Genomic DNA, 13,365 nt, shown 5'->3' with positions numbered 1-13,365 from the left:
GAAAGGAGGAAAGGGGGAAGATGAAAGAGGAAAATAGGAAAATAGGAAAAGAGTAAAGGAGGAAAGAAGGGAAGGAGTGAAGGAGGGAAGGAGTGAAGGAGGAAAGAAGGAAAGGAGGAAAGAAGGAAAGGAGGAATCCAGCTGCCCCCGGCAGGGTTTTGGCAGAGATTTCCTGTCCCCAGTCAGGGGCCGGGTGTTAAAAACGGGGAGAAATCCCAGAAATGAATAAATGAGCATCAAAAAGCGGGAGATGAGGGAAAAGCAGGAGAGGAGCGGGAGCGGCGGGAGGTTGTGGAGGGCAGGGAGAGAGGGGGAAGGGGAATCCTGGTGGATCGGGAGACTCTGGAACAGGCAGGACAGAGAAATCCTGGAGCGGGACCCCCGGGACCCCCGGGAAAGGGGCGGGGGCTGCCCCGGGACACGGAGAACGGGGGTGGGGAAACATCGGAAAATCCGCAGGGATCGGGGGAAATGAGCCGGGATGTCCCGGGGATGGTCCCGAGGGGACCGGGGGGAATCGATCCCTCTCAGGTGTGCCCCGATCCCTCCCCAGTTGTGCCCTGATCCCCTCAGGTGTGCCCTGATCCCTCCCCAGTTGTGCCCTGATCCCCTCAGGTGTGCCCTGATCCCTCCCCAGGTGTGCCCCGATCCCCTCAGGTGTGCCCCGATCCCTCAAGGTGTGCCCCGATCCCTGCCCAGGTGTGCCCCGATCCCTCCCCAGGTGTGCCCCGATCCCCCCAGGTGTGCCCTGATCCCTCCCCAGATGTGCCCTGATCCCCCCAGGTGTGCCCTGATCCCTCCAGGTGTGCCCCGATCCCTGCCCAGGCGTCCTGAGGGGATCCCCGATCCCATGGGACACTCCTGGGGATCCCCAATCCCATGGGAATGTCCTGGGGATCCCCGATCCCATGGAACTGTCCTGAGGGATCCCTGATCCCATGGAACTGTCCAGGGGAGATCCAAGATCCCACGGGAATGTCCTGGGGGATCCCCAATCTCACAGAACGGTCCTGGGGATCCCCGATCCCATGGAACTGTCCAGGGGGATCCCCAGTCCCATGGGAATGTCCTGGGGATCCCCGATCCCACGGGAATGTCCTGGGGGATCCCCGATCCCATGGAACTGTCCAGGGGGATCCCCGATCCCACAGAACGGTCCTGGGGGTGTTCCCGCTCCCCCGAGCCCCCAGCCCCAGCCCAGCCCGGTCCCGGGGGTCCCGTCTGGGCGCTCCGGTGACAAAAGGGGCGTGTCCCCGACAAGCCCCGCCCCAGGGCAAGAAAGGGGCGTGCCCCGCTGTGACCACGCCCCCAGGGCGGGAAAGGGGCGTGTCCCGGTGTGTCCCCGCCCCCAGGAGAAGAAGGGGGCGTGTCCCTGTGTGTCCCCGCCCTCATGAGCCGGGAAAGGGGCATGTCCCTGTGTGTCCCCGCCCCCAGGAGCAGTAAGGGGCGTGTCACTGTGTGTCCCCCGCCCCCAGGAGCAGTAAGGGGCGTGTCACTGTGTGTCCCCCGCCCCCAGGAGCAGGAAGGGGGCGTGTCCCTGTGTGTCCCCGCCCTCATGACCAGAAGGGGGCGTGTCCCTGTGTGTCCCCGCCCCCAGGAGCAGTCAGGGGTGTGTCCCTGTGTGTCCCCGCCCCCAGGAGCAGTAAGGGGTGTGTCCCCGTGTGTCCCCGCCCCCAGGAGCAGTAAGAGGGCGTGTCCCTGTGTGTCCCCGCCCCCAGGAGCAGTAAGGGGCGTGTCCCTGTGTGTCTCCGCCCCCAGGAGCAGGGAGGGGGCGTGTCCCTGTGTGTCCCCGCCCTCATGGCCAGGAAGGGGGCGTGTCCCTGTGTGTCCCCGCCCTCATGGCCAGGAAAGGGGCGTGTCCCTGTGTGTCCCCGCCCCCAGGAGCAGTAAGGGGCGTGTCCCTGTGTGTCCCCGCCCCCAGGAGCAGAAAGGAGGCGTGTCCCTGTGTGTCCCCGTCCTCATGAGCCGGAAAAGGGGCGTGTCCCTGTGTGTCTCCGCCCCCAGGAGCAGTAAGGGGCGTGTCCCTGTGTGTCCCCGCCCTCATGAGCCGGAAAAGGGGCGTGTCCCTGTGTGTCCCCGCCCCCAGGAGCAGTAAGGGGTGTGTCCCTGTGTGTCCCCGCCCCCAGGAGCAGAAAGGAGGCGTGTCCCTGTGTGTCCCCGTCCTCATGAGCCGGAAAAGGGGCGTGTCCCTGTGTGTCTCCGCCCCCAGGAGCAGTAAGGGGCGTGTCCCTGTGTGTCCCCGCCCTCATGGCCAGGAAAGGGGCGTGTCCCTGTGTGTCCCCGCCCCCAGGAGCAGTAAGGGGTGTGTCCCCGTGTGTCCCCGCCCTCATGGCCAGGAAGGGGGCGTGTCCCTGTGTGTCCCCGCCCCCAGGAGCAGGAAGGGGGCGTGTCCCTGTGTGTCCCCGCCCCCAGGAGCAGTAAGGGGCGTGTCCCTGTGTGGCCCCGCCCCCGGCGCGGCGCGAGGCCACGTGTGCGCGCGGGCGGCCTTTGCCGACGTGTCCCTGGCGCCGCGCGCCCCGGAAGTCCCGCCCCCCTCCCGCGCGCCGGGCCGGGCGGGGCCGCGGCGCCCGTGACGTCACCGCCCGCGCGCCGCTATTGGCCGAGGGGCGGGGGGGCGGGGCGGCGCGCGCGGCGGGAGCGGCCGCCCGTTGGCCGCCGGCCGCGAGGGGGGCGGGGCCGAGCGGAGGCCACGCCCCCCCTCCCGCCGCCCCGGCCCCGCCCCGCGGTCCCTTCCGCGCTCGCCCCGGGCCCCGCCGCGCTCCCGCCGCCCGCGCCCGGCCCGACCCGGCCCCGCAGCCCGCCCGGCCCCGCCATGGCCTCCGCGGCCAACCCCGGCCAGCCCGGCTCCGCGCCGCCGCCCGTCGTCCAGCGCGGCATCGTCAAGATGGTAAGGGCTGTGCCCGCCGCTCCTCTCACCGGCCCCGCCGCTCGCCGCTCACCGGGGACCCCCGGCTCCCGCTGGCTGCTCCGGGACCGCGCTCCGCTCCCCCGCCTCGGTGCTCGGGAGCCGGGAGCCCGTCCGTTCCCCGCGGTGCCCGGGTGCCCCGGCTCCGGTGCAGCCCCTCCGGTGCTCCCGGGTCTCTTCCCGCGGCCGTTACGGACCCGTTACCGCCCGCAGCCCGCGGGCCCAGCGCGGCTCCCCCCGCCGCTGTCCCGGGACCGGGCTGGGCTCCCCCCGCTGTCCCGCTACCGGGCTGGGCTCCCCCCGCTGTCCCGGTACCGGGCTGGGCTCCCCCCGCCGTCCCGGGACCGGGCTGGGCTCCCCCCGCCGTCCCGGTACCGGGCTGGGCTCCCCCCGCCGTCCCGGTACCGGGCTCGGCTCCCCCCGCTGTCCCGGCACCGTCCCGGTACCGGGCTGGGGCAGGACGGGCTCGGTGTCCCGGGCGGGGCCGTCCCGGGGGTGCCGCACGTGCTTCCCCTTCCCGGGACATCCCCGCGGGCCGGGCGGGATCCCCGAGCCCCGGCCCGGGTCCGCACGGGCAGAGCGCGGGGATGGGGACCCCCGGCCCGTCCGGTGTCCCCGGGAAGGGTCCCCCGGTGCCCCCGGTGTCCCCGGTCCGGTCCCCACGTGCGCCGGCAGCGGGGCCCGGGAGAGCGAAGGTCGGTCGGGCTCGGTCCGTCCCCCGTGTCCCGGTGCCGTGTCCCGCCCCAGCCCGGTCCCTGCCGTGTCCCCGGAGCCTGCGGGGTTCCTGTCACCGGATCCGGGGGGATCCCAGCCCTTGTCCCGGCTGTCACCGGATCCGGGGGGATCCCAGCCCTTGTCCCGGCTGTCACCGGGCTGGGGACACCGGGGACGGACCCTGCGAGTCCGGGATGGCAGCACGGGGGTGTCAGGATGGATCCCACGGATTTTGGGGTGTCCAGACCCCTCCCCTGGCTGTGCCCCAGGGGGGTCCCCAGCGGGATTTTGGGGTGCTCAGATCCTTCCCCTGGCTCTTTGTGCCCCATGGGGGTCCCCAGGGTGATTTTGGGGTGCTCAGAACCCTCCCCTGGCTCTTTGTGCCCCCATGGGGGTCCCCAAAGAGATTTCGGGGTGCTCAGAACCCTCCCCAGGAATTTTCCCCCTTCTCCTGTCAGGATTTTTAACCCTTTGTGCCCCCAGGGGCAGCTCTGGGTGTGGGGTTTGGGGTTTGGGTTCCCTGCTCCGGTGCTGTGTCCCTGTGTCCTGTGTCCCCTCCCTTCTCCAGACCCGATTTAGCCTGGTTTAAACCCAAATTTCTCTGCTGGAGCCCTGCCTGGGGCAGGTGGCACCTGGGGTGGGACAGGGACAGTGGGGCCGGTGTCCCCACACGTGTGGGTGGCACTCGGGGGCCTGGGACCCCTCCGTGGGGTCCTGGGGGATGGAAAATCCCCCCCAGAGCACCCCAAAACACAGAGCAGGGGGTCCTGGGGGATGGGAAATCCCCCCCAGAGCAACCCAGTGACCCCAAAACACGGAGCAGGGGGTCCTGGGGGATGGAAAATCACCCCAGAGCACCCCAGTGACCCCAAAACATGGAGCAGGGGGTCCTGGGGGATGGAAAATCCCCCCAGAGCACCCCAGTGACCCCAGGACACGGAGCAGCTCCTCCAGGGATCCCAGGGGTGCTCCAGGGGCCGGGCTCCAGCACCCCCCGTGCCCGGTTCGTTACAGCTCGGGGTTAATTACAGCCAGGAGACCCCCGAGTCGTTAATTACAGAGCGCAGGGAGCGCTCTGGGGGTGCCTGGGGCTCTGCCACGGCTCCAGGGGGTGCGGGGGGCACCCAGAACCTCGGGGTGGGCTCAGGGGGGGCACCCAGAACCTCGGGGTGGGCTCGGGGGGGCACCCAGAACCTCGGGGTGGGCTCAGGGGGGCACCCAGAACCTCGGGGTGGGCTCCGGGGGGCACCCAGAACCTCGGGGTGGGCTCAGGGGGGCACCCAGAGCTCGGGGGGCACCCAGAGCCTTGGGGTGGGCTTGGGGGGGGCACCCAGAGCCTCGGGGTGGGCTCCGGGGGGCACCCAGAGCCTCGGGGTGGGCTCAGGGGGGCTCACTCCGGGGGGATTCAGTGTCCTGGGAACGGGGCTGGAGGGGTTGGGGACCCCAGGAATGTCCCTGGGGGTTCCGGGGTGTGGGGAGCCAGGACAGGGGCTGGAAACAGCTCTGGGAGCAGGGAGATCCCAGGGAGATCCCAGGGAGATCCCAGGAGCAGGGAGAGCCCAGGGAAATCCTCAGGGAACAGGGAGATCCCAGGGACATCCCCGGAGAAATCCTCGGGATCAGGGAGATCTCCAGGGAGATCCCAGGATCAGGGAGATCCCCGGGGAGATCCCAGGATCAGGGGGATCTCCGGCTCCTGGCCTGGATCCCGGTCCTGCTGGGGGAATGTTGGGGCTGGGGGGGTGAGGGAGCCCTGGGGGTGCCCAGCCTGGAGCTGTGTCACCACTGGGGACAATCTGTGACCCTCCTGTCACCACTGGGGACAGTCTGTGACCCTCCTGTCACCATTGGGGACAGTCTGTGACCCCCCTGTCACCACTGGGGACAGTCTGTGACCCCCCTGTCACCATTGGGGACAGTCTGTGACCCCCCCTGTCACCACTGGGGACAGTCTGTGACCCTCCTGTCACCATTGGGGACAGTCTGTGACCCTCCTGTCACCACTGGGGACAGTCTGTGACCCCCCCTGTCACCATTGGGGACAGTCTGTGACCCCCCTGTGTCCCCCCCGGTGCTGTCTGGCTGTGCCATCATTGGGGACAGTCTGTGACCCCCCCCTGTGACCCCCCTGTGTCCCCCCAGGTGCTGTCTGGCTGTGCCATCATCGTTCGGGGTCAGCCCCGTGGGGGTCCCCCCCCCGAGCGTCAGATCAACCTCAGCAACATCCGTGCGGGGAGCCTGGCCCGGCGTGCGGCCCCCAGCCAGCCCGAGGCCAGGGACAGCCCTGACGAGGTGAGTGTGACCGGGACCCCCCGGTGACCCCCCCGGTGACCCCCTGGTGACCCCCCCGGTGACGCCCCCGGTGACCCCCCCGGTGACCCCCCCGGGACCCCCGGTGCCATGGGACCCCCCTGGTGACCCCCCTGGTGACCCCCGGTGCCATGGGACCCCCCCGGTGACCCCCCCGGTGACCCCCCCGGTGACCCCGCTGGTGACCCCCCCCGTGATCCCCCCGGTGCCATGGGACCCCCCCGGTGACCCCCCCGGTGACCCCCCCGGTACTGCCCAGGACCCCCTGGTGCTGCCCAGACCCCCCCCGGACCCCCCCGGTGCTGTCCTGGGACCCCCCCCCAGTGCTGCCCTGGGACCCCCGGTGCCATGGAACCCCCCGGTGACCCCCCCGGTGACCCCCCGGTGCCATGGGACCCCCCGGTACTGCCCAGGATCCTCCCAGTGCTGTCCTGGGACCCCCAGTGCCATGGGACCCCCCGGTGACCCCCCCCAGTGCTGCCAGGGACCCCCAGTGCCATGGGACCCCCCAGGGACCCCCCCCCTGGTGCTGCCAGGGACCCCCCCAGTGCCACGGGACTCCCCCCAGTGCTGTCCTGGGACCCCCAGTGCTGCCCCAGCCCCAGGGGGGATTTGGGGGAATCCTCTCCTTCTTCACCTGGGGGGGACGGGGGGCACGGGGGGGCTCAGGGGATGGTTTGGGGATGGTTTTGGGACATGTGGGATGGTTTGGGGCACAGGGGATGGTTTGGGGATGGTTTTGGGACATGTGGGATGGTTTGGGGATGGTTTTGGGGGATGTGGGATGGTTTGGGATATGGGGGATGGTTTTGGGGGATGGTTTGGGGCACATGGGATGGTTTGGGGCACAGGGGATGGTTTGGGGATGGTTTGGGGATGGTTTGGGGATGGTTTGGGGATGGTTTGGGACATGTGGGATGTTTTGGGGGATGGTTTTGGGGGATGTGGGATGGTTTGGGGATGGTTTTGGGGGATGTGGGATGGTTTGGGACATGTGGGATGTTTTGGGGGATGGTTTGGGGCACAGGGGATCGTTTGGGGATGATTTTGGGATGGTTTTGGGACATGTGGGATGTTTTGGGGGATGGTTTGGGGCACGGGATGGTTTTGGGGGATGTGGGATGGTTTGGGGATGTTTTGGGACATGTGGGATGTTTTGGGGGATGGTTTGGGCCACAGGGGATCGTTTGGGGATGGTTTTGGGATGGTTTGGGGATGTTTTGGGACATGTGGGATGTTTTGGGGGATGGTTTGGGGCACGGGATGGTTTGGGGATGGTTTTGGGATGGTTTTGGGGCACACGGGATGGTTTGGGGCACACAGGGGATGGTTTGGGGATGTTTTGGGACATGTGGGATGTTTTGGGGGATAGTTTGGGGCACACGGGATGGTTTGGGGCACACAGGGGACGGTTTGGGACATGTGGGATGTTTTGGGGGATGGTTTGGGGCACAGGGGATCGTTTGGGGATGGTTTTGGGATGGTTTGGGGATGTTTTGGGACATGTGGGATGGTTTGGGGCACACGGGGCGGTCCCACCCGGTTCCCCCTCCCGCGGGCCGGGGGCGGCGGGAGCAGCGCTGACAGATAATTGCTCTCCCTGGGGAGTTTTGTCTTCCAAAGAGCCTCTAAATGTCACTCTGTGCCAAAGTGACGCCTGTCAGCCCCGCTAATTGTGCTAATTGTTTATGAGCGCGTCATGTTCCCACCTCCGGCCGCGCTCCCGCCCACCCGCGCTGCAGCGGGAGCGCGCCCGGGAGCGCGCACCGGGAACCAACGGAGCCGCTCCGGAGCCTCCCGTGCCCGGCGTGGGGCTGGGAGAGCACGCAGCTCCCGGCTGGGATCATCCGGCTGGGATCATCCGGCTGGGATCATCCCGCTGGGATCATCCGGCTGGGATCATCCGGCTGGGATCATCCGGCTGGGATCATCATCCTGCCGGGATCATCCTGCCGGGATCATCCTGCTGCTCCCACTGGGCTCATCCCTCTGCTCCTGGCTGCTCCCATCCCTCTGCTCCCATCCTGCTGGGATCATCCTGCTGGGATCATCCTGCTGGGATCATCCTGCTGGGATCATCCTGCTGGGATCATCCCTCTGCTCCCATCCTGCTGGGATCATCCTGCTGGGATCATCCTGCTGCTCCCACTGGGCTCATTCCTCTGCTCCTGGCTGTTCCCATCCCTCTGTTCCCATCCCTCTGTTCCCATCCCTCTGTTCCCATCCCTCTGTTCCCATCCCTCTGTTCCCATCCCTCTTTTCCCACCCCTCTGCTCCCATCCCTCTTTTCCCACCCCTCTGTTCCCATCCCTCTGTTCCCATCCCTCTGTTCCCATCCCTCTGTTCCCTTCGTTCCCATCCCTCTTTTCCCACCCCTCTGTTCCCATCCCTCTGTTCCCACCCCTCTGCTCCCTCTGTTCTCATCCCTTTCCCTCCCAGCCCCAGCAGCTCCCGGGAAGTTGCCCTCGGCACATCCAGGGAATTGGGGCCGCTCCCGGAGCTTTCCCGGTTTTGGGGAGCTGGGAAAGCTCCCGGGATCCCTCGGGGGGGGAGTTGGTTCCTGGGGAGGAGAGCGGGATCTGCTGGGAATTTGGGAATCCCGAGGCTCAGGGCTCTTCCCTCCCACAGCCCTGGGGCTTCCCAGCCCGGGAATTCCTGCGGAAGAAGCTGATCGGGAAGGAGGTTTGCTTCACCGTGGAGTACAAAACCCCCCAGGGCCGCGAGTACGGAATGGTGTACCTGGGAAAAGGTGAGGATGGGGGAATTCCTGGGAAAAGGTGAGGATGGGGATTCCTGGGAAAAGGTGAGGATGGGAGAATTCCTGGGAAAAGGTGAGGATGGGAATTCCTGGGAGAAGGTGAGGATGGGGGAATTCCTGGGAAAAGCTGGGATGGGGAATTCCTGGGAAAAGGTGAGGATGGGAATTCCTGGGAAAAGGTGAGGATGGGGGAATTCCTGGGAAAAGCTGGGATGGGAATTCCTGGGAAAAGGTGAGGATGGGGATTCCTGGGAAAAGGTGAGGATGGGAGAATTCCTGGGAAAAGGTGAGGATGGGGGAATTCCTGGGAAAAGGTGAGGATGGGGATTCCTGGGAAAAGGTGAGGATGGGAATTCCTGGGAAAAGGTGAGGATGGGGGAATTCCTGGGAAAAGGTGAGGATGGGGGAATTCCTGGGAAAAGGTGAGGATGGGGGAATTCCTGGGAAAAGGTGAGGATGGGGATTTCTGGGAAAAGGTGAGGATGGGAGAATTCCTGGGAAAAGGTGAGGATGGGGGAATTCCTGGGAAAAGCTGGGATGGGGATTCCTGGGAAAAGGTGAGGATGGGAATTCCTGGGAAAAGCTGGGATGGGGGAATTCCTGGGAAAAGCTGGGATGGGGGAATTCCTGGGAAAAGGTGAGGATGGGGATTCCTGGGAAAAGGTGAGGATGGGGGAATTCCTGGGAAAAGGTGAGGATGGGAATTCCTGGGAAAAGGTGAGGATGGGGATTCCTGGGAAAAGGTGAGGATGGGAGAATTCCTGGGAAAAGGTGAGGATGGGGATTCCTGGGAAAAGGTGAGGATGGGGATTCCTGGGAAAAGGTGAGGATGGGGAATTCCTGGGAAAAGGTGAGGATGGGGGAATTCCTGGGAAAAGGTGAGGATGGGGATTCCTGGGAAAAGGTGAGGATGGGAATTCCTGGGAAAAGCTGGGATGGGGGAATTCCTGGGAAAAGCTGGGATGGGGGAATTCCTGGGAAAAGGTGAGGATGGGGGAATTCCTGGGAAAAGGTGAGGATGGGGATTCCTGGGAAAAGGTGAGGATGGGGATTCCTGGGAAAAGGTGAGGATGGGGATTCCTGGGAAAAGGTGAGGATGGGGGAATTCCTGGGAAAAGGTGAGGATGGGGATTCCTGGGAAAAGGTGAGGATGGGAATTCCTGGGAAAAGGTGAGGATGGGGGAATTCCTGGGAAAAGGTGAGGATGGGGATTCCTGGGAAAAGGTGAGGATGGGGATTCCTGGGAAAAGGTGAGGATGGGGATTCCTGGGAAAAGCTGGGATGGGAGGTTTTCCCAGGAAAAACTGGGTCTGGGAGGATTCCTGGGAAAAGTTGGGATGAGAAGTTTCCCAGGAAAAGCTGGGATGGGGGAATTCCTGGGAAAAGTTGGGATGAGAAGTGTCCCAGGAAAAACCAGGATGGGACGGTTTCCCAGGAAAAGGCAAGGCTGTGAGTTTCCTGGGAAAAGCTGGGATGGGAGGTTTTCTGGGAAATTCAGGGATGGGAGGATTCCCAGGAAAAGTTGGGTCTGGGAATGAGGCTGGGAAGGGTCTGGATGTTGGGAATGATGTTGGGATGGGTCTGGATGTTGGGAATGATGTTGGGAATGATGTTGGATGTTGGGAATGGTTTGGATGTTGGGAATGATGTTGGGATGGGTTTGGATGTGTCAGGAATGAGGCTGGGAATGGTTTGGATGTTGGGAATGGTTTGGATGTTGGGATGGGTTTGGATGTTGGGAATGATGTTGGGAATGATGTTGGGATGGGTTTGGATGTGTCAGGAATGATGTTGGGAATGGTTTGGATGTTGGGATGGGTTTGGATGTTGGGAATGAGGCTGGGAGTGGTTTGGATGTTGGGAATGATGTTGGGATGGGTTTGGATGTGTCAGGAATGATGTTGGGAATGGTTTGGATGTTGGGATGGGTTTGGATGTTGGGAATGATGCTGGGAATGGTTTGGATGTTGGGAATGAGGTTGGGATGGGTTTGGATATCAGCTCCTGCCGGGGTCTCTCCCGGTGCCGTCCCCGTCCCTCCCTGCTCCAGCCCAGCCGGGAGCGGCGCCGGTGGGAGAAATGAGGCTGGAAACGTTTCCTGCTGGAATTTATCAGGGTTTAAACTCCATTAACGTGGGAATGCTGGGACAGGTTCCCTGCAGCAGCTGCGGGATGGGAGGGTGGGATGGGGACCTGGGATGAGGCCACAGGGTGAGGGACAGCCAGGCCGAGGGGCAGGAGCTGCCCTGGAGCGCTCCAGGCTGGGCACAGGGGCTGGAAACTGGGAAAGGCCCTGGGGGGACACGAGCCCAGAGGGGCCAGGGGGGCAGGAGGCCGATGGAGCCGGGCTGGGGCAGCCCCAGGGTGGGCACAGCCTGGGGCAGGGACTGTCCCCTGTGCTGGCCCTGCTGAGGGACCCCCTGGAATCCTGGGGACAGCTCCGGGCCCCTCCTGCCAGGAGAGCCCTGGAGGGGCTGGAGGTGTCCAGAGATGGAGCTGGGAAGGTTCTGGAGCCCCAGGAAGAGCTCTGGGAGCTGGGAAGGTTCTGGAGCCCCAGGAAGAGCTCTGGGAGCTGGGAAGGTTCTGGAGCCCCAGGAAGAGCTCTGGGAGCTGGGAAGGTTCTGGAGCCCCAGGAAGAGCTCTGGGAGCTGGGAAGGTTCTGGAGCCCCAGGAAGAGCTCTGGGAGCTGGGAAGGTTCTGGAGCCCCAGGAAGAGCTCTGGGAGCTGGGAAGGTTCTGGAGCCCCAGGAAGAGCTCTGGGAGCTGGGAAGGTTCTGGAGCCCCAGGAAGAGCTCTGGGAGCTGGGAAGGGGCTCAGCCTGGAGCAAAGGGGGATCAGGGGGACCTTGTGGCTCTGCACAAGTCCCTGGCAGGAGGGGACAGCCGGGGGGTCGGGCTGTGCTGGCAGGAACAGGGACAGGAGGAGAGGGAACGGCCTCAGGATGGGCCAGGACAGGCTCAGGATGGGCCAGGACAGGCTCAGGATGGGCCAGGACAGGCTCAGGGTGGGCCAGGACAGGCTCAGGATGGGCCAGGACAGGCTCAGGATGGGCCAGGACAGGCTCAGGATGGGCCAGGACAGGCTCAGGATGGGCCAGGACAGGCTCAGGGTGGCCAGGACAGGCTCAGGATGGTCCAGGACAGGCTCAGGGTGGCCAGGACAGGCTCAGGATGGGTCAGGACAGGCTCAGGGTGGGCCAGGACAGGCTCAGGATGGGCCAGGACAGGCTCAGGGTGGGCCAGGACAGGCTCAGGATGGGCCAGGACAGGCTCAGGGTGGGCCAGGACAGGCTCAGGATGGGCCAGGACAGGCTCAGGATGGGCCAGGACAGGCTCAGGATGGGCCAGGACAGGCTCAGGATGGGCCAGGACAGGCTCAGGATGGGCCAGGACAGGCTCAGGGTGGGCCAGGACAGGCTCAGGGTGGCACAGGACAGGCTCAGGGTGGGCCAGGACAGGCTCAGGGTGGGCCAGGACAGGCTCAGGGTGGCACAGGACAGGCTCAGGATGGGCCAGGACAGGCTCAGGTGGGCCAGGACAGGCTCAGGATGGGCAGCAACAGGAATTTCCCCATGGAAAGGGGGTCAGGCCCTGGAAGTGCCCAGGGAGCCCAGGCTGGGGTCAGTGGTGTCCCCAGGAGAGCTCTGGGGCTGTTCCAGCACTGCTTTGCTGGGATCACTGGGAATTCTGCCCAATTCCCGTGTCTCTCCTGCTCCTCTCACCCTCGTGCTCCTCTCTCCCAGACACCAGTGGTGAGAACATCGCCGAGTCCCTGGTGGCCGAAGGATTGGCGTCCCGCCGGGAGGGGATCCGAGCCAACAAGTACGTGCACAGCTCCCATGCTGATCCCGATCCCAATCCTGATCCTGATCCCAATCCTGATCCCCATCCCAATCCTGATCCTGATCCCGATCCTGATCCTGATCCCAATCCTGATCCCCATCCCAATCCCGATCCTGATCCCCATCCCAATCCTGATCCTGATCCCCATCCCAATCCCGATCCTGATCCCCATCCCAATCCCAATCCTGGTCCCCATCCCCATCCTGATCCCCATCCCAATCCCTGGCTCCAGGGGCTCAGCCATTGGAGCAGCTCCTGCTCCTCATCTCCCACATTCCATGGGTGTTCCCGGGGTGTTCTGTGGCTTTGGGGCCGGGCAGGGGCTGGGGTCTCCTGTCCCGGGGTGTTCCGTGGATTTGGGGCCGGGGTCTCCTGTCCCGGGGTGTCCCTGGGCTGTGGAGCCCCTCCAGTCACACCTGGGGGGTGAATCCCCGGAATTCCCGCTGGAGAGGAGGGGCTGGGACGTGGCTGGGTGATCCCAGCAGAGCCCAGGCTGTTCCCAGGCTCCCCCACATCCCGGGAAAGGGACATCCATGGGGACGGGGACCCTGAGCCAGAGGGTGCAGGACACTCAGCCTCGTCTGTGGGGCCAGGGAATCCTGGGATGGTTTGGGATAGAAGGGACCCCCAAACCCCCCAGTGCCCCCCACACCTCCCACTGGCCCAGGCTGCTCCCAGCCCCAGGCTCCAGCCTGCCCTTGGCCACTGCCAGGGATCCAGGGGCAGCCACAGCTGCTCTGGCAATTCCAGCCCAGCCAGCAATTCCCAATTCCCAATTCCAACATCCCACCCCCATCTCCCCTTTCCCAGGGAATTCCCTCCATTCCCTCTCTCCAG

At 65.1% G+C, this 13,365-nt stretch overlaps 1 protein-coding gene across 1 annotated transcript in view; it reads left to right on the top strand.

Annotated features, from left to right (window-relative positions):
- The first annotated feature begins 2,723 nt into the window (after nt 1–2,723).
- LOC131573848 (staphylococcal nuclease domain-containing protein 1-like) overlaps nt 2,724–13,365 on the top strand; it is a 96,282-nt gene continuing 85,640 nt past the window's right edge. The window contains 4 exon segments of the mRNA XM_058828160.1: nt 2,724–2,887; nt 5,762–5,911; nt 8,558–8,678; nt 12,429–12,507. Of these exon segments, the coding sequence (XP_058684143.1) occupies nt 2,813–2,887; nt 5,762–5,911; nt 8,558–8,678; nt 12,429–12,507 (425 nt within the window). The 5' untranslated portion in view covers nt 2,724–2,812.

Source organism: Poecile atricapillus, chromosome Z (assembly GCF_030490865.1).
Source record: "Poecile atricapillus isolate bPoeAtr1 chromosome Z, bPoeAtr1.hap1, whole genome shotgun sequence".
Lineage (NCBI taxonomy): Eukaryota > Metazoa > Chordata > Aves > Passeriformes > Paridae > Poecile > Poecile atricapillus.
The sequence above is the reverse complement of the archived record's forward strand: the minus strand, read 5'-3'. Positions and strand labels throughout refer to the sequence as shown.